Below are 27,354 nucleotides of genomic sequence, written 5' to 3'. Positions count from 1 at the left end.
GATTCCCTCCTCACATCTGATTTCTATCTCAATCCATTTTGTTCTTCGTATCACTCACCACGACAGGTAATTTTTATCCTGCTGTGTTTGGTCTGTCTTCCTCACTAGAACACAGTCGTCTGCCTATCAGTTCTAGTCATCACTGTACTTCCTACACAAAAAAAAACAAGCGGTACTTTTTGGTAAATGTTTATTCAATAAATTAAATCATGGATGAGCCTCTGTATCTGTTGGTGTCCTGAACTACTTTCTTTTATTTTTTGAGACAGAATCTCACTCTGTCACCAGGGTGGAATGCAGTGGTGTGATCTCGGCTTACTGCAACCTCTGGCTCCCTGGTTCAAGCTATTTTCCTGCCACAGCCTTCCAAGTAGCTGGGATTACAGGCACCCACCACCGTGGCCCAGCTAATTTTTTAATTTGTAGTAGAGACGGGTTTTCACCATGTTGGCCAGGATGGTCTCGATCTCCTGACCTTGTGATCTGCCTGCCTCGGCCTCCCAAAGTGCTGGGTGAGCCACTGTGCCTGGCTATGACGACTATATTTATACATAAACGTAGGAAGTGTAATAACTATACTAAAAATAAATAATGGCAAGTAACTTCACATTTGTGGGCTTCAGTTTCAAACGAAGTGCTAAATTAGATCAGGGTTTTTCAGCACTATTATTTTAGGCCAGAAAATGCCTGTTGTGGGGCTGACCTATATATTATATGATATTTCGCAGCATCCTTGGTCTCTACCCACCATACGCCAGTAGTACCCCTCTCCCTCAGTTATGACAACCAACAATGTCTCCAAATGTTACCAAATATTCCTTAGGGGGCAAAATTGTCCCCTGATTGAGAATCGCTGAACTAAAGTAATGCCAAAGTGTTAACATTCAACACATTAAAAATACCAATCAACTCAACAAACATAAACTATCAAAAGTTCAAATTAAAACTAGTGAATCATGAAAAATACCAAAGGAAAATCCCATTAACATTTAATTAATTGAAACCCCCCAAAACCTCCAATTTCACACTGACACAGTAATTCTCATTAATTACTGAAAAAAATAATGAATTTGTAAAGACTCAATGGTCCACATAAAATAGAAATCTAAGAATACTATACATCCAAAGTGAAAGATAAAATGAAAAATTAAAATAGAAGATCTTAAGACAACTTCAACACTGCTATTTCTAATTATAATCAGAATTTAAAAAAAAAAAAAAACCCACAGTTTTGAAGTCTTTGGGATTAAAAACAAACAAATACAGCTTATGACCTAGAAAGAAATACTGAAAGTGGTGAAATACTGAAAGTTCTACCCCTGAATTTAGAAGTAAGATAAGGCTATCTACTATTACCACATCTGTTTGGTAGTGTACTAGAAGTCCCAGACAGTATAAGAAAGCAAGAAAAATGAAAAGGATTTTAACATTGGAAGGAGACAAAATTGTCATTATTGTCTAAATTTTCTACGTAGAAAATGCCATCCAAAAGATTCTACTAATACAAAACTTTATTATAATTAGCAAGTAAATGGAAGACTGCTGGATACAATATTAACATACAAAAACCCAATTTTCCTTCTATGTATTAGCAATAAACAAATAAAAATGAAATTTAACAAAATACAAGGCCAGGCGCAGTGGCTCACGCCTGTAATCCCAACACTCTGAGGGGTGAAGGCAGGTGGATCACAAGGTCAAGAGTTTGAGACCAGCCTGGCCAACATGGCGAAACTAAAAATACCATCTCTACTAAAAATACCTAAATTAGCTGGGCATGGTGGCACACGCCTGTAATAGAGGCTGAGGCAGGAGAATCTCTTAAACCTGGAAGGTGCAGGTTGCAGTGAGCTGACATCACACCACTGCACTCTAGCCTAGGCAACAAGAGCAAAATTCCATCTCAGAAAAACAAAAACAAGAATACAATTTACAATAGCATCAAACAACATGAAAGACAAGAATTAAGTTAACAAAATGTCTAAGACGCATATTCTAAAAACTATAAAACATTGATGAGAGCAAATGTAAAAAAAAACAAAAACAAACTCAAATAAATAGAGATACATTTTATTTTCGTAGACTGGAAGATATTTTATTGTACAGATATAAATACTACCCAAATCCATAGATTTAATGAAATATCAATTTCTAGCAGGCCTTGTGGAAATTAACAAGTTGATTTCAAAATCTGTATGGAAATACAAGGGATGTAGAATAGCCACGAAAATCTTAAAGAATAAAGATGGGGGATATACATTACCAGATATTAAGGCTTATCATGAAGCTACAATAATCAAGACAGTGTGGAATGGCATAAGTACAGATAAAGAATCTAGTCACTTGATTTATGTCAAAAGCATAATTGCAATTCAATGGCGAAAAGAACGGATCTTCGCAATACATGTTGCTGGAGCAAATGAATATCTACAGATAAAAATGAACCTCTATTTCACACGATTCACAAAAATTAATTCAAAATAGATTCTACACCTAATTGTTAAAAGTAAAACAATAAAGCTTACAGAAGAAAACACAGGAAAATATCTTCATGACCTTGGGGTAGGCAAAAATTTCTTAGAACAGAGGAAAATACTGACAAATTGAACTACATCAAAATTAAGAACTTGATGTTCTCATACTATTAAGACAGTGAAAAGGCAAAACAAAGACAGGGATACCTGTGGTACACATATGGAACCAAAGTCTCATAGACATAACACATGAAGAACTCTGACAAATCTGTAAGTGAAAGACAACCCAATCAGAAAATATAAAACAAAAGATATCCAAATGGCTAATAAACATACGAAAAGGTTTCAACATTACTCATCAGAGAAATACAAATTGAAACTGAGGCTGGATGCAATGGCTTACACCTGCAATCTCAGCACTTTGAGAGACTGGGGTAGGATGATCATTTAAGGTCAGGAGTTTGAGACCATCTAGCAACACAGCAAAGCCCCATTTCTACAAAAACAAATTAAAAATTAGCCAGGTATGGTGGCACACACCTGTAGTCCTGGCTACTTGGGAGGCTAAGACAGGAGGACCTCTTGAGTCCAGGAGTTTGAGGCTACAGTGAGCTATGATAGTACCACTGCACTCTAGCCTGGGTGACAGAGTGAGACCCTGTCTTTGAAAAACAATAACAACAACAACAACAACAACAAAATGAAAACAAAAACAAATAGAAACTCAACAAAGATACCACCATATACACCAAACAGAACAGCTACTATTAAACAGAGAATGTGAAGCACTGGAACTCTCATTTGTAGCTAGCAAGAATGTACAACTTGGTACAATCATTTTGGAAGACTGTTTGGCAATACTAAAACTAAACAATTACCTATTCTACTAGCTAGCAATTTGACTTCTAGATATGTACCCAAGAGAACTGAATGCACATGTCCCCCAGAGGACACATACAAGAATGTTCACAGCAGTTTTATTCATAACAGCCCAAACTGGAAGCAACCCATGTCCATTAACAGCAGAATGAATAAATAAACTGTGGAATATTCATATAATAGACTACTACTATACAAACAACAACAACAACAAAGAAGCAAAATAAAAACCAAAGTACTGGTGCATGCAAAGACGTGGATTAATCTCAAAAGCAGACCAAAAAACCACTATGATTCTATGATTTCAGTCACATGAAGATTAAGAACTGGCAATAATGATAGAAGTCAGAGCAGTGGTTATCCTGGGGAAGGAGGGTACTGACTGGGAAAGGGAGCCACCGGGGATGCTGAAAATGTTCTGTATCTTGGTCACCAAATGGGGGTTACATAGGTATATCTATGTGTAAAATTGTATTGAGTTACATTCTTAAAATTTGTATAACGTATAGTGCATGTTATACCTCAATTTAGAAAAATCAGTAACAATACATTTTTGTGGTTTATTCACATGAACTTTTTATTTAGAGTAGCAGGAACTGCCTGGTAAATATATCCTCAAACTACAAAATAAGAACAATGATTCTGATATTCAACTCAATTCTGTATTCTATGATTTTCAGATCTGCATATAAACTTCTTCTCCCACACACAATAATGAAATGCTTTAAATATCTCAAGTTCTGAAATCTTAAAACAATTTATCACCTCCAAAGTATTTCATAATATTTTGCAGTATGGACTATTAAGAATACTGCATAGCCGTCAACCCTTTCAAAAGTGGGAAAAGCCCACAGATATATTTCTAATTTAAATCCTGCTGCTACACTTTTCTGGGATTCCTCATGCTCAGGGCTCCAAGTACTTAGAAAAGATTCAGGAGTTACTGTACAAATACAGTACTGAGGCCATTTTTGTTTGTTTTCTTTCTTTTCTTCCTTTTACTAAGGATTGAATACACTGGAGTAATTAAACTTACAATTTTTCCTTAAGAAGGACAGAAAGCAAGCAATCCAACAGTCAACAAAGACCACTTATGGTGATAAGAAGCTCACCCTGAAAATTTTTTTTAAAAATCTGTACATCTCTAAGACTTTTGGAGTACTCTCAAACTCTACAGCAATTACGGGAAGAATGTCATCAACAAAACTTCAAATAACATTATTCTTAAATAGCCTTTGCCTATACATTTAAACGTGAAAGTTGTGATGCCATTTCTCTTCAGGTATAACGACATTTTAATAAGCTCCTCTAGGAGCTGGAGAGCAGTTAGTTGCTCAATTCAGGAAAAAAAGGCCTCAAACTTTTTCTAGGCTAAGCAATTCCACGTAATTTTTTCCCAAAATTCCTTTGCCTGGCAACTATAACTCTGAAAAAAAAAAAATCATAAGGAAGGCATAAATACATGTTCTCAGAAGTTTTTTAAAACAAATTTCAAAAACCTGGAAGACCAACAATAATAGGAACTTGTGGCAAAGCAATTTTCAGTGTGCTTCTTAAAATGGAATATTTCGTAGGAATCAAATAGGTTTTAAAATAATATTTAGGAATATGACAAAGCATGCACAATACATTAGGTTTTTAAAAAGCATGTTACTACATGGTATACATACATTTTAAATTTTGTGTAAACATGTATGGGCACAGAAACAAAGAAACTAGCTATGTGCTAAAATGTTAACTGTGGTTCTCTTTAGGTGGCAGGGTTATAGGTAATTTTTAATTTATCTTTCTTGAGCATTTAAACTTTTCCATAATGAGGATATATTAACTTTATGATTTTTTTAGCCTTGTTAATACTAAGTTCAGGTTAGATAATAAGTGACCTGTTTGTCTTTTTCCCAATAGTAATCATCGAGTTCAATTATAATTGGTCTATTACCTAAATGCTCAAACTTTGGGTTTTTTGGGTTTTGGGGTTTTTCAAGGTGGAGTCTCACTCTGTCACCTAGGCTGGAGTGCAGTGGCGCTACCTTCACTCACTGCAACCTCTGCCTCCTGGGTTCAAGCGATTCTCCTGCCTCAGCTTCCCCAGTCAGCAGCTGAGACCACAAGCACATGCCACCACACCTGGCTAATTTTTGTATTTTTAGTAGAGACAGGGTTTCACCACGTTGGCCAGGTTGGTCTCAAACTTCTAACCTCGGGTAATCCACCCACCCTAGCCTCCCAAAGTGCTAAGATTACAAGCATGAGCCACCACACCTGGCCAAACTTTGGGTTTTTAACTCTGGTATGAAGATGAAAAAAAAAACTTTAAGGCAGGGAAATGCAAATTAAAACCACAATGAGATATTAAAACCACTTTACTCCTGCAAGCATAGCCATTACTGAAAAGTCAAAAAACAACACATGTTGGTGTGGACATGGTGAAAGAGGAACGCTTATACACTGCTGGTGGAAATGTAAAATACAACCTCTATGGAAAACAGCATGGTGATTCCTTAAAGAAATAAAAGTAGATCTACCATTTGATCCAGCAATCCCACTACTAGTATCTATCCAAAGGAAAATAAGTCGCTGTATGAAAAAGACACATGCACACGTGTGTTTACTGCAACGCAATTTACAATTGCAGAGATGTGAAACCAACCTAAGTGCCCTTTAGCCAATGAGTCAGTAAAGTCGGTAAAAATATACGTGTGGCATGTATACACCATGGAGTACTACTCAGCCATAAAAAGGAAAAAAAATAATGTCTTTTGCAGCAACTTGGATGGATCTGGAGGACATTATTCTAAGTGAAGTAACTCAGGAATGGAAAAACAAACACTCTATGTTCTCACTTATAAGTGGGAGCTAAGCTATGAGTAAGAAAAGGCAAACAGGGTGGTATAATGAACTCTGGAGACTCAGAAGAGGAGGGGTGGGAGGAGGTATGGAATAAAAAACTACATATTGGGGATATGTATACTACTAGGGTAATAGCTGCACTAAAATCTCAGAATTCACCACTATATAATTCAGCCATGTAAGCAAAAACCACTTGTACTCCGAAAGCTATTGAAATTTTTTAAAAATTAAAAAAAATTTTAAATTTTAGTATAAGGTAGTATGAGTAATACTGTTGTGAAAAATCAATGAATTAGAGCTATGGATATTCACACTAATGAATCACACAATATTACTAGGGAAGAAAGCAAATCAATGAAAACATACAGTATAAAACATACAAAAATAATACTATATACTATTTAGGAATATCTACTTACATGTTATAAATATAAAGAAATACATAAAAATGAAATTAATAATCCTAATTACCTATGGGTCCTGGTTGATAATATTGGGAAGGGATATGTAAGGGTGTCAAACATGTCAATAATTTCTGTTTCTCAAAATGGTTGATAGGCATACAGGTATTCATTACATTGTTCTTTATATCTTTCAGTACTGGGTAAAAGGAAAAAAAAGCTACCAACAGCTCTTTGGATTTGAATGTTTTATAAAATTCATACCCAAATCATATCATATCTATCAGCTATAACTGAGTCATATCCTTCCTCAAAATCAGTTCTTTAAAATCTATTGTCACCAGGTGTGTTGCTCACGCCTGTAATCCCAGCACTTTGGGAGGCTGAGGTGGGCAGATCACTTGAAGTTAGGAGTTCAAGACCAGCCTGGCCAACATGGTAAAACCCCACCTCTACTAAAAATACAAAAATTAGTTGGGTGTGGCAACATGTACCTGCAGTCCCAGCTACTTGGAAGGCTGAGACATGAGAATCACTTGAACCCAGATGGCAAAGGTTGCAGTGAGCCAAGATAGCACCACTGCACTCCAGCCTGGGTGACAGAGCGAGATTCAACCTCAAAAAAAAAAAAAAAGGAAAAAGAAAAAAAGTATATTCTCAATTCCATTTAGGCATTTAAGAGATATTTGTAGAAAGGCTGTACTATGCATTTTTGTGGAGGGCTATCCATTAAAAACACAGTAAATAAGATGCAGCGTAATGTGAAAGTTGATGTATCTGCTTTGATGTAACGTGCCCCTGAAGCTGGCATGCAATGGGCTTTAAAATCCAATGTTTATTGTCATTATCAGCCTAAACAGTAATTTAACTAATCAGTGGTTCATTTGAGATGTCTACATTTGCCACACACAATCCAAACAGCTGCAGTCATTGGTTGGAAGGCAGTCCCTGTGGAAACATCAATATGCAAAGAAGGGCAAGACCTAAATTCCTTCTGTTAACTCTCCACCCAGCTGTTAAGTGCATTTCTGAAATTAGAGTTGACCTATAAGTACACTGTAATGTTTTAAAATGTAGTGTTTAAAAAATCAATATGGTTAGGAAAGTGTACTAATTAGACAGCATCCAAGCAATTACAAAGTCAGTATTATGTCAGCATACATTTTTATTACCCTGAATCTAGTATTCATCTAAGACAGAGACCTCTCAATTTCCTATTAAATATGTCCTTCCCAAATTACCAGCTAAAATCAATATCTTTTCCTTGAATCCTGTGGTTAAATAAATGAGTGAAAGATAGAAGGCATAAATTCAGAAGAAATAATGGCATATTCTCTGTTTCAAATGAAAACTGATGTTGGTACAGTTGTAGAACTTACTTAAGGAGCAGATGGCATAATCTCTTCCCACTCGACCAAAAGTCAAAGTAGGATAATTGAAAAAGTAGGGGAAGCAAAAGTAATTTTAATATCATATACACTGAAGTACATCTTCAAGTGAGCTGACATAACAGTGAATGTCCAGAAAATAATTATGGTAAACAGACACTGAACAACTATAAAAAGTGAGTTTGCTCCTTTTAAACAAGGGCTTGACTATCATAGTGACTAGAGCCACAAATAAATGTTTATAGTTTCCTATAAATATTCTAATTCTGTGGTATATCCATGAAGAAATGAATTCTATATAAGTTAGAATGGTTGTTATAGATCCTTGCACTGGTAAGAAAATTCTAGGTTTTTTAAATAGGATTCCTGCAGTTAAATACAAAAACTTTACGAGGCTATTAAAAATTTTTTTCTAAGCTAGTTCAATATATCTCTATGTAACATTTTGAACTATATACTTGACATACATTCAAAGGTAAATTATACTGTTTAATGGTTTAACAAGAAATAAAAGGCAAAACATGAAAAATTACAAAATCCAAAGGAAAAAGTTGCAATCTCATTCTACAGCAGATCTGCAGATAAATTCTGATCCAATTTATCTTGGGAAGTATAAGAACAAGCATTATGCAGCCTTCCTTTTAGAAGTAGCAGCAAAAAGTTCATTTAAGGGAAACACACACATTAACTGAAGATTTGTAACATCTTATGTTCTCGTTCGTCTACCCACAGCCATTGATGTCTCTCGGCTTGGATATTCCACAGGCCAAACCTAAACTCATCACCTCTTAAATCTCAAACCAAGGGTTCTTAATCTTACTTGCTCAGGTTAGAAATCTGGATGTACCCTTGTGGCACTCTTCTACTTCACTGACTAAACTCCAAAGCAAGACACGTTAATGGTATCTGAATCTGTTTTTCTTCAGCCCCACTGCCACTATTCCAGCTCACTGCATCATTACCAACCATCAAATAAATTTCTTTTAAAGTGTGGTCAAATGTGTCAACTCTTTTCCATAGCCTGGATTCTCACTGGAGGTAGAATCACATTTATTGTTTTTGGTGAATTATCCTGGATAATGTTTTCCTTCGGAGATTAGCATAGTAAATGGAGAATCACAGGAGTAATAATAAAAGAAAAAACTGCTGATCGGGCATGCTGGCAAATGCCTGTAATCCCAGCACTTTGAGTGGCTGAGGTGGGCAGATGGCTTGCGCCCAGGAGTTCGAGACCATCTTGGGCAACATGGTGAAATCCCATCTCTACTAAAAATACAAAAACTGAGATGGGAGGACCACCCAAGCCTGAGCCTGGGGAGATGAAGGCTGTGTTGAGCCGTGATGATGTCACTGCACTCCAGCCTGGGTGACAGAGTGAGACCCCATCTTAAAAACAAAAAAACATACTACACACAAAAAAAAGTCAAGATAGTAATAAATATTATTTTAGGTTGATCTTGAAGATGTCTGTCCTAACGTACAGTTTAGGTGGCCAGAAAGTAAAACACATAAACCCATTCATGATCATGACAAAGGAAAGGAAGAAGGGGACTATATGATCAGATGAAAAATAAATAGCTAGATTTACCGGAATGCTTGATTCAGAATTTGATAATGAAAATGTTCTGGTGCCAATCCTATGACCACAGCATTAGGATCACTTGTTTTTATTCCTGGGAATGGAAAAAAATATAATTGTTGAAAACGCAATTAAAAGCAATGTCACATTTAAAACAAAATAGTTCTAGTCAATCAAGTGCAAACTTTTGCTATAGCCGTAATCTAAAATTTAACAAATTATCCTCCCCAGTGTATTTTGGAAGTACAAGAGTACATAGAGGGAGAGGGAAATGGGGGTTGGGGGGGAAAAAGAAAGAAGGAAAATCTAGTATTTTTTCATATTCTTTGTACACAGTCTACAGGTACTCAGTAACCAGAAGATCTGAATTGAAAATTGTAACCTGATGTCCTCAAATAACAATTTCTTACTTTAATATGCTTTACTGATTACAATCAGCAAGAACTGCCATGAGTTCCCTATGAACTATCAGATCGATAGCAATAGATAAGGGACTGAGAATCTAAGAGGCAAGGGAAATTAGACTTTCTAATTGACACAACTGAGGTTAACATGTTCATAATTAATATGAAATGCACTGCAGAGTCTACAGTTTTCTACATAATGCCTAATCTACTTTTAGTTTCACAATTTTTTTTTAAATTAAATGCCTAGGCATTTTATAACAGAACTTCAGACATGATAATCAAACAAGTACATTCTCCATAATTATTAAAAGTCTGATTAAAGGTTCCATGGATTATCCATAAACCAATTCCTATTTGCCTCTCTTATTGGATGCACATATCCAGGCTTTCCAACTTCCTCCTTACCATGAGTATTCCTTAGCCATGAGTATCCTCCAGAGTTTCTTTGCTAACACAATATGCTATTCCAGACTCATACAATGTCTGTCCAGATCTGAAATCAGTAATTTTTCCAAAGAACTAATGGGAAATGACAGTAGATACCACAGTCTGAGCACTGCATTATCACTGCTTTAGGCCATTCCAGCGGAGGATTACAATATATATATAATTTAAGAGAATAAAGGTGTTGATAACTATATTTTCTATTTAAAAGTAGTAATACACGACTTTTATTTAACTTACTTGATTTTTACATTTGCATCTCTTTTCACTGACTCTTAAAATCTAATAGTTACTACTTCACTTTGTCCCATATATGCCTTTAATTAAAAAAAAAAAATACCAGTATTACTAATAAGACTCCTGAATGAAGTTTAAGATCTCTTTGTAGTTCTTTTGTCCTTAGAATTTATCTAACCCACTAAGAATGAACAGGTCAAAATAATGTACTTTAAAGTCATTTAAAGTAATTCTTTTCTCTGAGTGGTGATGTCATCAGCCTGATACAGAGTTAAGTTCATTTCTATTTAGAGGCTGGTTTTTCACTTGTTGCCTTTTCATTATATAAAATATTCATATGGTTCCAAAGTCAAAATATGTAATGGGGACTTTTTAAAAAGCCTCCTCTCTTGATTTATCCCTCCTCCCTCACTTCCCCTTTAGGTAACCATTTTTATTAGTTTTTCATTTATCCTTCTTTGGCTTCCTTTTACAAATACAAGACAAAATACGTATATCCATTTTCTTCTCATTTTCCTACACAGAAAAATGTATAAAGATTTCTACGCCTTACTTTTTTCATTTAATACATCCTATGCAGAGCACTCCTTATCAAGTGAAGAACTAGTCATCATTATTTAATTTTCAGCTACAAGTCATTCCATTTTGTGAATATATCACAGTTTATTCAATCAGTCCCTTCTGATAAACATTTGGGTTGTTTCCAATCTTTTGTTATTACAAATAAGGTAGTAATGAATAACCTTGTTCATATGTCACTGTGTATTTTTGTAACTATATTTTAAAGATAGATTCCTACAAGTGCTGCTTCATATGTAATTTTGCTAGCTACTGCCAAATTCCTCTCTATAGGCTTCATGTCATTTTATATTCCCATCAGCACTCAGATGCTTTTAATAAATTTATTTTCTGTTTAATTCAGCCAAAGTTTGTTTCTATTTCTTGCAAATAATAATTCTGACTGGGGTACATTGTTGTATTAATTTTGAGGTCTGCCCAACTCTATAGCCAGGCTGAACTTATACCCCATTTTCTATATTGTGTCATTTCACTCGAGTATCCTCCCTGAAAAGAGGCAATGTGGCAAAGCTTCACAAAACTACGATATTCTTCCAGAATCTGTTGACTTTTCCAAAGAGAAACACTTTTCTCTTGATTGAAAATATTTCATGTTCACTTGTAAAAACTTCACACTATCGAGAATGACATTTACTTCAAACAAAGAGACCTGGCATATCTCATTTAATCAAGTTAATATAGTGGCTCCTGCACTGAGGATTAGATTACAATACTCAAAGTAATTTTGACCTGTGTTTTTTCAAACTATAGGTTGTGATCTATTATTAGATTGTGAAACTAATTTGGAGGGCTCTAAGCAGCATCATAATCAAATAAACAATCAAACCAAAAAGAAAACAAAATACATGTTATACAGCAAGAGTAAGTATTGCTTAACTTACATAAAGACACACATATAGATATGTATTAGGTTCCTAAGTAATGTGTTTCTCTTACTATGGGTTACAGTCAAAAAAGGTTTGGGAAATGCCAATTTAGATTCAAACTATCAGTATTACCAAATATTCAATAATAACAGGGAAATCAGAATAAACATCTCTAAACATCCAGTTTTAAAAATTATTTGTAAGTACATATAAAGATCTAATTTTTAAACTTTCCAAATCTTCCTGACCTTTGAAATCAGGTAGTGCCCGATCATCAACTAGCAGCATGGGTCTGACTTGTTTCTGCTCTAATAAACTTCTGGCTGCAGTCAGAGATGTGAATATTTCATCTTCAGATATATCAAAGTCCAATTTTCTCAACCTTTCCAACAGGTCTTGCTTGCTCTCTTTGGTCGTATTGGTCACAAATCTAACGATTACAGAAGTACCACGTAACCTAGAGAAGCAAAATTCACAAGTCAAAAGGCAGCTTTTACATTCTGGCCCCATAAAACCTCCTAATTTGTCAAAACTGTGTCAAATGTTTTTATGGCCAAAAGGTTTTGTTGTTGTTTTTTTAAAAACAAAAAACAAAAAACAAAAAATTATCCAGAATTGCTTACAAATTATCTACACCCTTTGGGCAGCTTCACTTCCAAAGGCTGTAAAGTTGAACTGTTAAAGCTGTTTACCTTTTCTGAGGATCTTTTATACTTTAACTGCATTCTATTGCAGAGTTTAGTAAAGGAGAGAACAAAAAAGCTCATACAAATACGAGAGGTGAAAGGCATTGGTAGAGATTATCTACTGGTGCCGCCCTCTCTTCTTAAGGATGAAAAACTAGAGGCCTAGGGGAGTTAAGCGATTTGCCCCGCTTTATACAGCCGAGTGGCAGTAAAGCTGAGACAAGAACTCCATATTTAGGTATCTTGGTACAGTGTTTGATCTCCTACACTAAGAGAGCAGAAGACACCTCAGAAAATCTTTAGAGACTGGCTAAGCTCTAATGGGTTACTAAGTTTATAAAGAGAAACTACCTGGATAGCTCAAAGCAACATTCTATTTTTATAGACCAAAATCTGTTTTCCCTTCAAACTACTTACGTACATGATTGATTTGATTCCAAGATGTGCTCTTGAAACCTAAACTGGCAATCAGGTATCAGAGAAAGAATTCATGATAGTCTAACCTTCTTTAAAAATGTAAATTATTTTCTTGGTCCTATAGTGTTTCAATAAAAAATTTAAAAATAATTTAAATTTATCTACAATTTAGATTTTTATATTAATACCCTGTTGCTTTTATACTTGCCCCCCAAAAGGCCACAAGGCATGAAAGTGATAATCACAATTTAAATCAAGCAAGTAAATAAAACAGAAAAGAGATTTTTAAATATTTACCCAGGCCGGGCACGGTGGCTCACGCCTGTAATCCCAGCACTTTGGGAGGCCAAGGTGGGTGGATCACAAGGTCAGGAATTTAAGACCAGCCTGGCCAAGACGGTGAAACACCGTCTCTACTAAAAATACAAAAATTAGCTGGGCATGGTGGCACATGCCTATAATCCCAGCTACTCGAGAGGCTGAGGCAGGAGAATTGCTTGAATCGGGACCCAGGAGGCGGAGGTTGCAGTGAGCTGAGATCACGCCACTGCACTACAGCCTGGGTCACAGAGTGAGACTCCGTCTTTAAAAAAAAAAAAAAAAAATTCACCCAAAAGAACTTTAAGTAAATTTATATGATTAAATAATTCACTGTAATTATGATTACCTCTATAATATCAATGTAGTCTCTTCTCTACAAAACATATTAAATTTGGTGGTTCATCTCTTAAGAAATTGACTACTTCTATTTACTATTATCCTAAAAATGAAGAAGTCTAAGTACTGAAATAATCACTATTTAAAAAAATTTTTTTTAACTTTTCATTTTACTAGTCCCTAAATTTCTCTTAGTCTATTTGTTTTTACAGAAACTGAAGCTGGCGGTGCTAGTACGGTGATTTCTCTGGGATGAGAACCTATCAGTGCTAGCAACATGACAATTTGTAGGCTCCTGCCCCTCCAGAATGACACGTTTATAATTTACACAGCTACTTAGAGAAGTCATTGTTCACCAGATATAAAAAGATTTTTCTTTCAATCTACAGTAGAAAGCTCATCTTTAAAGCAGTAAAAGCTCTGTCCAACAGGAGCACAATGATTAACAGGCATCCGGCTAAATCAGACAGAAACCACGTCAAGGAGTCAAGATCAAGTCCAACTGTGCAACAGATTTTTTTTTCACTTTAAACAACATGTTGTCCACTACTTCTCCACCTATAAAATGAACATTATGACTCCTAACTGGTAACTCCCAACTGATTCCTGTCAGATATATAAGTATGTATTTCTTGATTCTGCAAATGAAAGGTAAGCTCCTTGAAAGAAAGTGAGGTTTGTGTTAATCTTTTGGCTTAATAACTGGCACTGTGATATGAGTCACTAGATTTTCTGATTAACACCATACTATGAACATTTTAAGGTTGGCAAATATGTACCACATACTAAGTATTGCTGATTTGAAAACTTCTCTAAATTATTTTAGGATAAAGATGCTTAATACAGGTTATTAGTTCTGTTGTGATGAGTTGGTATTTTTTTTTCAGGACACCCAGAAGCAAACATTCATATCCTATTTACTTTAACACACTTTTACTGGGTATCTCATTTGTATCCAGACTTCTGTTTAGTACTGTAGTTGGTACATAAGAAATAAGACAGTCCTTAGCCTTTAAAAGTGTTTAGTTGAGGGAAATAATTCTAAAATTTCAAGTTCTTTAGCTAAACTTTATTTGAGCAGTTGCACACTCAATGTTAGATCTTAGGGAAAACAGGAGAGAGCAGCACTATGCCTGTCTGTGTTTTATTTTGTGATTCCAGGATTCATTTGTGATTTTTTTCCAATGGTATTTACTCCACATTGTAGAATCTTGAGTTGTCATTCCCACATTTACATTACTGACTTAGAAAACGACACACACATAGAACAAAAAGACTGGATCAAAAGGCCAAACTTAATAAAGGCTTAGAAAACAATGTTTGGAGGAAATTACAATGCATACATCTTCTAGCTAAACCCAAGGCAGTTCCTATATATGGTAAGTTGGTAAAATGCCATCTTAAGGCCATCCATTTAGCTAATGATCTGCCATGGTAAAATGGCACTTACAAACATATTTGTCAGCTGAACCTGGAGGATAGCTTGCCTTTTAAGAGCTTCCTGTGCGCCTGGCACAGCTGCATCTTCAATGTGAAGTGTGCCACTGAGATCTACCAAAACAGCTTTTAATGCACGGCGTGCTGCCATCCTTCATTCCCTAGGAGAGAGCAAATGAAATTAAAAATACAGTTTAGGAAACAATGGACAATTAAAAACTGGTAAGTCTTCAAAAATATCACTCGTATCCAGAAAGATCCTGCTTAGTGTTAAGCTACTTGCTTCCATTTTGGAAAAAATTGGTTTTAAAAATTACAAATCCAAAATTTGATCCACAAAACTTTTACAATACTTAAAAAAAAAAAACCACTGAAATTAAAGCTATAGGAAGGAAAACACAGAGATATGCCTACTTACTTTCAGGTTTTTTAAAAGAACTCTGGTGAAAAATTCATTCATTTATTTTTCAACATGAGAATAATGTACTTTAAACAATGGGTAAATGAAAAGACTAAGTCATTAGCAAAGTCTTCTTCATCTTTGGTTACGTAAAATGAAAATATTCTAATCGCCCTTCTTTGCTGCTGTATTCTGTAACAGAATATGTGGCTCTCTCTCATCCACCACTGCCACCTCCTCCTTCTGCTGCTCCTGGTACAGACATGGTACCTTTTTTATGAAGTGGAAGCTGAGGAGACTCAGGCAGTCACCATGGACAACAAAAAGCCGAAGGAAGAAGTCAAAACTGAGAACAACAATCGTATTAATTTGAAGGTGGCAGGGCAGGATGGTTCTGTGGTGCAGTTTAAGATTAGGAGGCATACACCACTTGGTAAACTAATGAAAGACCACTGTGAACGACAGGGATTGTCAGGGAGGCAGATGAGATTCCAATTCGATGGGCAATCAATCAATGAAACAGACACACCTGCACATTTGGAAATGGAGGATGAAGATACAATGGATGTATTCCAGCATCAGACAGAAAGTGTCTACCAAAAAGGGAACCTATTTCTTTACTCCAGAATTCTGTTCTTATGGACCAAGATTACATTCTTAATCAGAAAACGGCAATTTGATTCCACCACATTCTGCTGACTATAGTTTTCTCTATTCTTTCACTTCCTCCTTCCCCATTCCTTTACTATACATAAAGTAATGGGATAGTTTCACAAGCATATTGCATTTTTTTAAACTAAACAGCCAATAGGTACATTCTGATTGACATCAGGTAGAGGTGAGATGGGGAAAAATACTGATTCTGTGAAAATACCCTTTCTCCATTAGGGGCATGTTCACTCAGCTATCTTTACATTTCAGGAAGTTATTTTGCTCTGTTTTAACAACAAAAACAACAAAACATAAAAATCCCTGTGTATCTTGTTCAATTGGAGAATTTTAATGTTTTCAATTTATCAATGCAAAACCAAGGACAATTTTATAACTTTTGTGTAGCTGTTACATGTAGGGCAATCTGTCTTTAAGCAGATATAAAAATTACTCTTAAAAAAAAAAAAAAAGAATCCTAGATAGTGTTCCTTTCAAGTCAAGCATCTTGATGTTTAAATAACCTTCTTGTTAAAAAAAAAAATAGGGCTGGGTGCAGTGGCTTGGCACTTTTGGGAGGCTGAGGGGGGTGGATCACTTGAGGTCAGGAGTTCAAGACCAGCCAACATGGTGAAACCGCATCTCTACTAAAAATACAAAAATTAGCTGGGCGTGGTGGCAGGCACCTGCAATCCCAGCTACTCAGAAGGCTGAGGGATGAGAATCTCTTGAACATGAGAGGCAAGGGTTACAGTGAGCTGAGATATCGTGCCATTGCACTCCAGCCTTGGGGACAGCATGAGACTATCTCAAAAAAAAAAAAAAAAAAAAAAAGAAGAAGAAATCGGATATGTGGCTAAGGAGTTATCAGTACTTTCAGATTAAATTTCAAGTTACACAGTAATTTTACAGTAAGGAGATAGTTTTCTTACCTTACAATGTACAACTTTACCTTTCTATATTTTCTTTTTTAAAAATTGCATTATGAGCTGGGTGCGGTGGCTCATGCCTGTAATCCCAGCACTTTGGGAGGCCAAGGTGGGCTGATTGCCTAAGCTCAGGAGTTCGAGAGTAGCCTGGGTAACAGGATGAAACCCCATCTCTACTAAAAATACAAAAACTTAGCCAAGCGTGGTGGTGCACCTACAGTCCCAGCTACTCAGGAGGCTGAGGCATGAGAACAGCTTGAACCCAGGAGGCAGAGGTTGCAGTGAGCCGAGCTCATGCCACTGCACTTCAGCCTGGACGACAGAGTGAGACTCTGTCTCAAAAAAAAAGGAAAAAATAAATAAAAGAATTACATTATGAGCTATCTCATATACAGAGTGTAAGATATATATGATTTAAAAGTAATAAGGAGGTAGGTAAGAACAGTATGGAAACTAAAAAGAAGATGGTACTTTAATTTTTAGTTTTTTTAAAAAAATTAAACCATTTATTCAGTCATTTCTTCTTTCCATTTGCTTGTTTTTATAATAAAGTATGTTAGACATACAAAAAGATAATCAAAGATGCTTCAGGAACCCCCTTCACCTATTCTTCAGCTTCAGAAATAAAACACAAGATTATCTGGAGTTCTCTGTATACACTCTGCCATCCAATTCCCCCTTCTACCCCTGTCCAAGGTAGCCACTCTTAACTATGATATATTTAAAGCTTTGTATTAATATTAATGGTACTCTGTGTACACTTAGCAACTTGCTTTATCAGTCCACATTGTATGTTTGAGATGTTAACAAGTGTAGCTATAGTTCCTTTATTTTCACCCCTGTATGATACTCCATTGTATAAATACATCATGATTTAATTATCTGTCTTCCCAATCATGGACATTCAGGTAATGTTGCATATTTTAATATAATAGAGTGTTTCTATGCACATCCTTGCACCTGTCTCCCAGTAAACACGAGTGTGAGCATTTGCCTCAGGTCTGGCTGGGTCTGAGGGTGTGTGCTCACCTTCTCCCTTACAGGATTTGCTAGGTTGCCCTGTTCATTCCTATCTGCATAGGGCAAATGTTGACTGAGCACCTCCTACATCTCAAGCCCTGGTGTAGAGGCAGAGCTGCAGAAGCCATCTCCTTTAAAGGGTGAAGCACAGGCAAAGGGTCCATGCTCAGCTAGAAAGAAGCTGGGGAGATGTTATGTGAGAAATTATAAAGAATTTGTAGAAAATGTGTGGGAAGAGCTTTCAGGTACCTTGTTGAATCTTATCTTGGGACAGACAGCAGGTGGCTGGAAGATTCTGCCTCCTAGCTAGCTGCCTATGAGACACAATCGAGAGCTCAGGCCTGGCAGTCAGCAAGCCTGGGTGCTGATCCTAGTTCTACCTCAAATTCACTGTGTGACCCTGGCCAAATTACCCTCTCCAGGCCTGTTTCTCCTCAACACATGGAGCAGGGAGGCAGGTGAAGCCTCAATCTTTACCTACTGCCTCCAGCAGATGGAGTCAATGTGCTGCATTATTCTCTAGAGCCTTGATTTTTTTCCCCTTTAACTCGGGCTTGCTAATCCCCACTGGGCCCACCTCCCATGGCTGCCAGCAATACTCTAGATTGTCCAGTGTTACCCTTTGAAATGGATAGGAAAGATGAGCCACTCATTTCTGCTGAGCGGCTGCAACCACCCTGCTCCCATTCCAAGTCAGTGATTTCCAAACACAAGGTATAACTATTTTAAAAAACCAGAGCAAACCCCAGAACTAACGTAAACTGCTGGCAAGCACTGACTACTGATTAGCATGTACAGTGGACATGGACTGGGTATATTGAAGGAAAAAATGTATTTTTCTGCAGGATAGAGCTATCAGCATGGGCTGGGCTAGGGAGGGAAGCAGAGACAAGGAGGCACAGAGATGGGACTCTGGTTGAATCCAAAGGCCCCACCAGCCAGGAAGGAAGGCCCCATGCCTGCTCTCCCAGGCTGCTGTAATCACTATACATGTTCACCAAATCTAAGCTGGGTTTCCACTCACCCAGCTCAAACCTGGGCCCCAAATGAGGGAGATGCAGATGATGGGGAAAGTGGGGCCAGGTAGTAAGGGTCAGACAGGTTCAAGGTTAGCTAAGCGACCTTGGGCAAGTGCATTCAATATCCTAAGCCTCCATTTCCTCATCTGTAAAAGAGGAGGAAGGAGGAGGAGGAAGAAAAGAGGGAGGAAGGGGGGGAAGAAGAGGAGGAGAAAGAGGAAGAAGAGGAGAAGGAGGAAGATGAGGAAGAGGAGATGGAGGAAGAGAAGGAGGAAGAAGAGGAGGAGAAAGAAGAGGAAGACAAGGAGGAAGAGGAGGAAGCAGCAGCAGCAGCAAAGGAAGAGGAGGAGTAAGTGTCTTACAGGATTCTCAGCATTCAGTAAGTCAAGGAAAATGCCTAGTAGTGGTTAGCATATAGTAGATAAAAGTTGTGAGACCTCTTCCTCCCTGCTAATCATGATGTGACAGATCCCTCCCCCCAAGTATGGCCTGAGGCCACAAACTACAAGAAAGGAGCCAAAGAGGCATCTGGGAGGAATCTATGGAGACAGAAGAAAAGTAAAACCAGCTCCCATTTTTGGATGCTGTGTGTGTTCTGCACTTCGCGAAGTGCTCTGCAATCTTTATCGCTTCATTCAAACTCCTCAGCAATCCTACACAGTTGAGGAAACAAGCATTAAGAAGTTGCTAACTTGCCCATGCTTTTTTAGTTTTGACCATGAACCATGTTTGTGTTTTAGATGTTCAAATGTAAGTAAACCAGTCTCAAAATGGAAGAAAAACAGAAACAAACTAGCTAGAAAAGCTCTTACATCTAACACTCTGACCCTATTCCTTCAAAAGGATATATTCAAAGAACAAAACAAATTGCAAGGACATCTTGAACTTACTTCATAGGCTAGTTGGTAAAAGTAGCAGTATGACTTCAAAACTATTTTGTGCGTACCACAGAGTTGAGGAAATGAATAAAGATGTTGATGATAAAAAAAATCAGGGTTCTCAAGTGGAAGAAAAGAGATAAACACACAGAATGGGAGGAGAGGAAGAACCTGTAGTACTGATTTAGAACTGGAGGTGTCATTATGAATTCATGATTTAAACAAATATGGGCCGAGCGCGTTGGCTAATACCTATAATTCCAGTACTTAGGGAGGCCGAGGCAGGTGGATCACTTGAGGTCAGGAGTTTGAGACCAGCCTGGCCAACATGGTAAAACCCTGTCTCTACTAAAAATACAAAAATTAGCTGTGCAGTGACAGGCACCAGTAGTCCCAGCTACTTGGGTGGCAGGAAAATCACTTGAACCTAGGAGGTGGAGGTTGTGGTAATCTGAGATTATGCCACTGCACTCCAGCCTGGACAACAGAGTGAGACTCTGTCTCAAAAATAAATAAATAAATAAATAAATGAATAAAAAGTATGTCTTAGCTCTGTCCACTAAAAGAACCAAGATGCAATAACACTCCAAAAGTGCTGAGCACACTAAAATCCACTGAACAAAACCAGGACTGGGGCAGGGAAAGCGTAAGTAGAAGCTGGAATACACTGTTTCAGCAGGTCACAGAAGACACAGGACAGGGACAAAGGAGCCAGCTTGAAGAGATTTCCACTGGCCAAATATGGAGCAATTTGAGCATCAAAATTAAAAAAAAAAAAAAAAGTGAGATAAGGTCAGACTGAGCTGAAAAAAAAAAGGGACAAGAGAGGATAAAGCCTTTCACAGAAGAATGCCAATTAACAAATGTAGTAAGAATGCTAGAAATAGAAAATCAACATTTTATGACCACTATGGTAATAACTGATATGGGGAAAAATCATCAATGAATGCTAGAACCACTGGATGAAAAACTGTTGTAGAATATTCCTCCAGGCTCAATGAATCACTCACATATTCAGCAGAAAATATTCATTTACAATGGAAAAACCTGCCAGATATACCTAAACCAGACGATCAAATTAACACCATTAATAACGGGACAAACTGACACGATGCGCTTCCTGAGAGAGACAATATCACCTCTGTAGGATTCCTACTGAAAATGTTCAACCCAAGTTGAGTCATAAGGAAAAAATCAGGCAATTCAAATTAAAGAAAATTGTACAAAACAATTGGCTGGGGAACTGTATCAAATTAAAGGAGTCTGAAAAGACACAGCAACTAAATGCAATGCATGAGAGTAATATAAAGCCAATGGAGCAAGGATGAACAATTAGTGAGTTTAGGTGAAGAGTATATGGTTTTTACTGCACTATTCTTACAAACTTTCAACATAAAAAGTTTGAGAAAAATAAGTTAATAAGAGGGCTCTTATCAAAGTGGGTAAAAGAAGGATGTTTTCATACCTAATAATAGTGTGATATATAAATACAAAAATGGGCAATGGTTTTTATCCACGGTTCCTGGCTTGTAACTCCCATAGCCTTTGTTGAAATAAATACAATCTCTCTGAGGTTCTCCTGTCCCCCTTTCACCCTGCCCAAAGCAGAACTCTAACCTGATTATAGGTCAAATGACCCTGGAAAAAAAAAAAAAAAAAAGAGAGAGGTTCTATCTCATACCCTGGAGGAAGGAATGCTGCAGAGGGGTTAAGAAGAATCCAAACAGGCCTTACTAGGTTTAGATCATACCATTTACATCCAATCACATTTCAAGACAGTTGTGCATGCTTCAGTCATACCTATCCAATGACGTCTCCATTGATAGGGCTCCACTCGAGGCTTTCAGAGAGCTGATCACACGGAGCCTATTGGGAGGGTGAATAAGAATGCATCCATGTGCTGTGAGAGTGGCACACCCAAACTCCATGGGGACAGAAGCTCCTGCTGGGGTTGGACCCTTCCAGACCTTGCCCTATATATCTCTTCATTTGGTTATTTATATCCTTTAAAAAATCCTTTGTAATAAATTGATAAATGTAAGTAAGTGTTTCCCTCAGTTTGGTGAGCTGTGCTAATAAATTCCCCAAAGGGGGTCTTGTGAAAACCTCAACTTGAAGCCAGTCATTAAATAGTTCCACAGGCCAGGACTCATGACTGCTGTCTGAAAATGGAGGAGGCAGTCTTGGAGACTAAGCACTCAACTTGTGGGATCTGACACTATCTCCAGGTAGACAGTGTTGGAACTGAATTGGAGGACATCCAACTGGTGTCTAATGAAGAAATGATTGCTTGCTTGCTGGTGGGAAAAAAAATCCCCACATATTTTGAGGTCACAGAACTCTTCTGTATTGATTGTTGTTGTGTTGGTGTGAAAGCAGAGGAAAACAGTTTGAATGTTTTCTTCAATAATAGTAATAGTTATAAAAAATGAAATTCCATGTATACCTCACTGCCAACTTAAGAACAGAACTAATGGCAATGCAGCTGAAGCCTCCTGTAAGAACCTGGTCAGTTAAATTTCCTTCCTCTCTCCTGAAGTAACTGGCACAATGAATTTATGATAATCATTTTCTTTCTTCTTCTTCATATTTTTACCAATTGCTTAGTTTTATCAATTTAGAATGTTATAAAAATGAAACTGCAATGTACACATTCTTTCACAATTTTCATGATTTATTTTGTTCAACACTGTATTTCTGAGATTCAGCCATATTGGTGCCTTTCATATTCTACCAAAAGCAAAACCAAAATCCAACTTTTGGGATTCTGACTAGAATTGCATTTAATCTATACAGCAATATCAGGACAAATAAGATCATTATTATAGTGCCGTCCTATCCATCAACATACTATATCTCTCCATTCACATAAGTTTTTTTCAGTTTTATAAATAACTACATAAATGGCTTGCATATATTTGTAGATACAATCCTATCATTGCTATAGTATATTATAGTAAATTATTTTAAATTACCTTTTCTAAGAGTTTAGTGTTGGTATACTAACGTACAGTTGTTTTTTTTTTTTTTTTTTCCTTTTGCCTTATATCCTTTAACCATTCTAAATTTTCTTTTTTTGAAACAGGGCCTTGTTCTGTCACCCAGGCTGGAGGGTAGTTGCATAATGACAGCTCACTGCATCCCTCAACTGCCCATGCTGAAGTGATCCTCTCTCATCAGCCTCCCAAGTAGCTGGCACCATAGGCATGCACCACCACTTCTGGCTAATTCTGTAAAGATGGGGTCTCCCTATGTCTCTCAGGCTCAATTGATCCTCCAATTCCCAAGCTCAAGTGATCCTCCCACCTTGGCTTTCTAAAGAGCTGGGATTACAGGTGTGAGTCACCATGCCTGACCCCAAACTTTCTTAATTCTAAAATAAGAAAAAAAGAAATAAAATTGTCACTTGTAGTTGGTAATTATTACATACATAGAAAATTATTGTCTACATAGAGTAAAATTACCAACTGCAAGTGGTATTTTTTTTTCTATTTTTCTCATTTTCTGTTTTATTATTCTAGTTAGGAACTCCATGACAATTGAATAGAAGTAGTGATAGCATGCACCCTTATTCTGTTCTTGATTTGAAAAGGAAAGCTTCTAGTATTTAAACATTAATTAAGCTTGCTGTCCGATTCTGCAGATATTTTACCCAGTTAAGAAAGTTCCCTTCTTTCCCAGTTTGCTAAAAATTTTTGTCATAAATGGCTATTGGATTTTACCTATTACGTCTTCTGTATCCAATGAGATGAGCAGATTTTCCCCCTTAAGCTGTCAATAAGGTCAGTTAATGTTAAGTCAATCCTGTACAAATCCAATGCAGTCCTGATGTATTATCTTTATTTTACTTACTGCTAGATTCAAATACTAAAAGATTAAAAACAGCCTACATGACCATTAACAGGAGGCTACTTTAATAAATTATGATATTTGTCAGGTTTTTCCACATTCAGTATTTTTCCCTTTTCATATTTTATTCTTTGGGGGTGAGTCATTAAAGAGGGTAGGGAGGAACTAAACTCTACCTTCTAAAAATAGGAGTATCCTCATATATTATTTCAAATTCCTCTGTGAGAAAGACTTGTTCTCCATTTATTTACTCAATCATTTATTTATGTAATCGGTATGGGCTCACAGATATTTATTCTATTCTTTGTGCCATAAGCTACTACTATGTCATTAATTTTGTTGCTGAAATTGTTTTAGCTCTGGCCATTGAGAGCTCTTTCAGGTTGGCTTCTGTGCCTTCATCCTTTTGTTTTTTGAGCACTTCTTTGCTTTTGAAACTACATGATGCTCCAGACTCATCTTGTCTTTTCCTGTAAGCTGATAATTGATTACATTTTGATATGGTTTGGCTGTGTTCCCACACAAATCTCATCTTGAATTGTAGCTCCCATAATCCCCACTTGTGGGAGGGACCCAGTGGGAGGTAACTGAATCATGGGGGCAGGTTTTCCCCTGCTGTTCTCGTGATAGTGAAGTCTCACAAGATCTGATGGCTTAATAAAGAGCAGTTCCCCACAAATGTTCTCTTGCCTGCAACCATGTAAGACGTGCCTTTGCTCCTCCTTTTCCTTCTGCCATGATTGTGAGGCCTCTTCAGTCATGTGGAACTGAGAGTCTATTAAACCTCTTTCCTATATAAATTACCCAGTCTTGGGTATGTCCTTATAGCAACATAAGAATGAACTAATATAGATTTTAGATGATTGGGAAAAAAAATCAAAAGAATTATATGACACATTAAAATAATATGAAATTGAAGTTTTAGTTGCCTAAATAAAAGCTTTTCATCAAAAAAAAGTTCGTAGAAAAAACTTTTCTCTCCTGTTACACAGATATCTATACAACATTCTCAATTCTATTTTTTGGTCTACAAAGTCTTACTATCTGGCCCTTTACAGAAAAAGTTTATTGACCCTGTGCTAGGGGAGGAGATTCCTATGGGAGAAAAGTGGCAAAAACAACAACAACAACAACAACAACAACAAAAATACCAAAAAACCCTAAAGCCAGCAAGCTAAACACCCCTAATTCTATTTACAGAGACATACACATAACATTATGCCCTATATGGTCACAGAATGTGAGCACATATGTTCTCATAAAGAAAAAACTTGTATATGCTTCTATTTAAAAGTGTGAAGGCAAAAGGTGGGCTTTGAGGAGAAAAAAAAAGAGAAAAATATATGTGATTATACAAGAATAAGAGAACAGACCATAAATATTTAAGTAATGAACAAAAAGAACATTACACCTACACAGGATCTTCACGAGTATCTGCTCTCGAACCACCCCTCGCCCCTCTTTTTACATACACTGGTTTTACACCTTGGTTGGGAAAACCAAGGTTCAGAGAATGTCTGTGCAGATATTACCTTCTCTTGAGGATGATGGTGCCAAATGAAGAAATTACCAACAAAGATCTATTATTAAATTTGCCTTCTTCTTTTAAAGGTTCAATGTGCCTGACAAACTACTCTTAAGTGAAACAGAATTTACCTCCCTACACACAATGTACCAGACATACCACACAAATATTAAATAGATCTTTGACATGTTATTTATAATACATCTATTATATCAATGCAAATAATTATGTTATTAATAATGTATAAAATTAGACACACAAAAGGAATAAAAATGTAATGAAAAAATTTGAAAGCACGTGTCCAAGAAGCTATTTTTCTTCTGAAAGAAGACTTGGCTGAGTACAGTGTCTCGCACCTGTAATCCCTGCACTTTGGGAGGCTGAGGCAGAAGGACTGTGTGAAGCCATGAGTTTGAGACCAGCTTGGGCAACCAAGTGAGACTCCCATCTCTATAAAAAATAAATAAAAAGTAGCCAAGCATGGTGGCATGTGCCTGTCTATAGTCCCAGCAACTGGGGAGGCTGAGACAGAATGACTGTGTAAGCCCATGGGGCTGCAGTGAGCTATGTGCAGGCAGGGCGATATAGTGAGACTATATATATATATATATATATATATATAAAATATATATTTCCTCACCACAATAAAGATGCAACTATTCATGATGCTTAAGAAATAATTCAGTGTTCTAGTAAAGTTATTTTTCTAGTTAACTGAAGGTAACTAGAAATGATTAGAAATATTTATTTCAAGTAACTATTACTCAAAACATTTTTGGATTTTTCTCTTTAGGAATTACCATCAATGTTGGCATATAAAGCCGCACATGAAAATCAGCCTCATTAACCAATGGCTCCATTTTATTTTTAACTCCAAGTGGCATTACTCTCCTTGACTATGCAGCTCATTCAGCAGGCTTTATTCTGACACTTTCTAAATTATATCCACCTTTAAAGCATGCAAATTTTAACCAATAAAAATATCCTAAAGAATATGTGCTAGCTCCGAAGGCAATTCCAAAACAGGAGTCCAAAAATATCTTGAGCAATGTAGTTTATTGTTTCCTACCTTGACTACTTTTAAAGAGTAAACATTCATTGATGTATAAACTCTGGTATGCTATTTTTAAAAACTGCTTTACTCTTGGGCTTCCATAATATACCAGGCTAAGTATCAAATTAACTCTCCAAATAAAACCTGATAGTATTAGATCAAAAAAACTATACATGTGTGTGCGCACGCGCGTGTGTGTGTGTGTGTGTGTGTAAGCCGTAAGAAGCAAGGAAGAAAGAAACTGTTAGATCCGAATAAAAGCAAAAAACTCAGGAGATGAGCAGAACACTGTGGCCTGTTTTGGCTCTAAAGGCACCTGTCATACTATGTGACCCTGAGTTATCTTTTTTCCCCATGGGCCTCTTCAGGGAATAAAGATAGACTCAGAGCCCATCTGAAGAGAGAGATCCTCTGACCTAAAAACTAAGACTTCACTTAAGGGTGAGCCAGAAATAAACCTGTCCCAGGCACTCCCTCCCTACCTTGTCTCACTTGACTACAGGAAAATCAACTGCTTTGAAACGTGGCCCATAGGGGTGGGAGGTAGAAAGCGCTGCAGAGAATCTGAACCATAAGCCAGCACTGGGCCCAATTTGCAGACCAAATTCACATTACCTAAGATAAGCCTCAGAAAAACTTCAAGATTTTAATTAGTATGACCTTGACTAGCAGGTGCTTGGCTACAGCAAATATAAACACTCCCTCAAAATACGAGTTTTCAGCCCAAACAG

General features: G+C 36.9%; 2 protein-coding genes across 5 annotated transcripts in view; one reads left to right on the top strand and one right to left on the bottom strand.

Moving 5' to 3' along the window:
- Nucleotides 1-27,354, bottom strand: part of HDHD2 (haloacid dehalogenase like hydrolase domain containing 2) — a 47,749-nt gene that overhangs the window by 14,945 nt on the left and 5,450 nt on the right. For 2 of the 4 annotated variants that reach the window (XM_017529687.2, XM_017529689.2), the window contains exons 2-4: nt 15,315-15,462; nt 12,353-12,561; nt 9,581-9,665 (exon numbers count right to left, since the gene is read on the bottom strand). In XM_017529687.2, the coding sequence (XP_017385176.1) occupies nt 9,581-9,665; nt 12,353-12,392 (125 nt within the window). In that variant the 5' untranslated portion in view covers nt 12,393-12,561; nt 15,315-15,462. The remainder of the gene's footprint in view (nt 1-9,580; nt 9,666-12,352; nt 12,562-15,314; nt 15,463-27,354) is intronic. The other 2 variants (XM_017529685.2, XM_017529686.2) reach the window with 1 other exon arrangement.
- On the top strand, nt 15,469-16,979 carry LOC108305128 (small ubiquitin-related modifier 2-like). Its single transcript, XM_037738976.1, has one exon. It carries the CDS (start codon nt 15,906-15,908, stop codon nt 16,398-16,400), a length of 495 nt encoding a protein of 164 aa, XP_037594904.1. The 5' UTR covers nt 15,469-15,905; the 3' UTR covers nt 16,401-16,979.

The sequence above is a fragment of the Cebus imitator genome, unplaced genomic scaffold (genome assembly GCF_001604975.1).
Source record: "Cebus imitator isolate Cc_AM_T3 unplaced genomic scaffold, Cebus_imitator-1.0 Scaffold60, whole genome shotgun sequence".
Classification (NCBI taxonomy): Eukaryota; Metazoa; Chordata; class Mammalia; order Primates; family Cebidae; genus Cebus; species Cebus imitator.
The sequence above is the reverse complement of the archived record's forward strand: the minus strand, read 5'-3'. Positions and strand labels throughout refer to the sequence as shown.

What these genes read in the sequence shown, in the direction of transcription:
- LOC108305128 (XM_037738976.1), top strand. Translation starts at nt 15,906, where the DNA reads ATGTGGCTCTCTCTCATCCACCACTGCCACCTCCTCCTTCTGCTGCTC.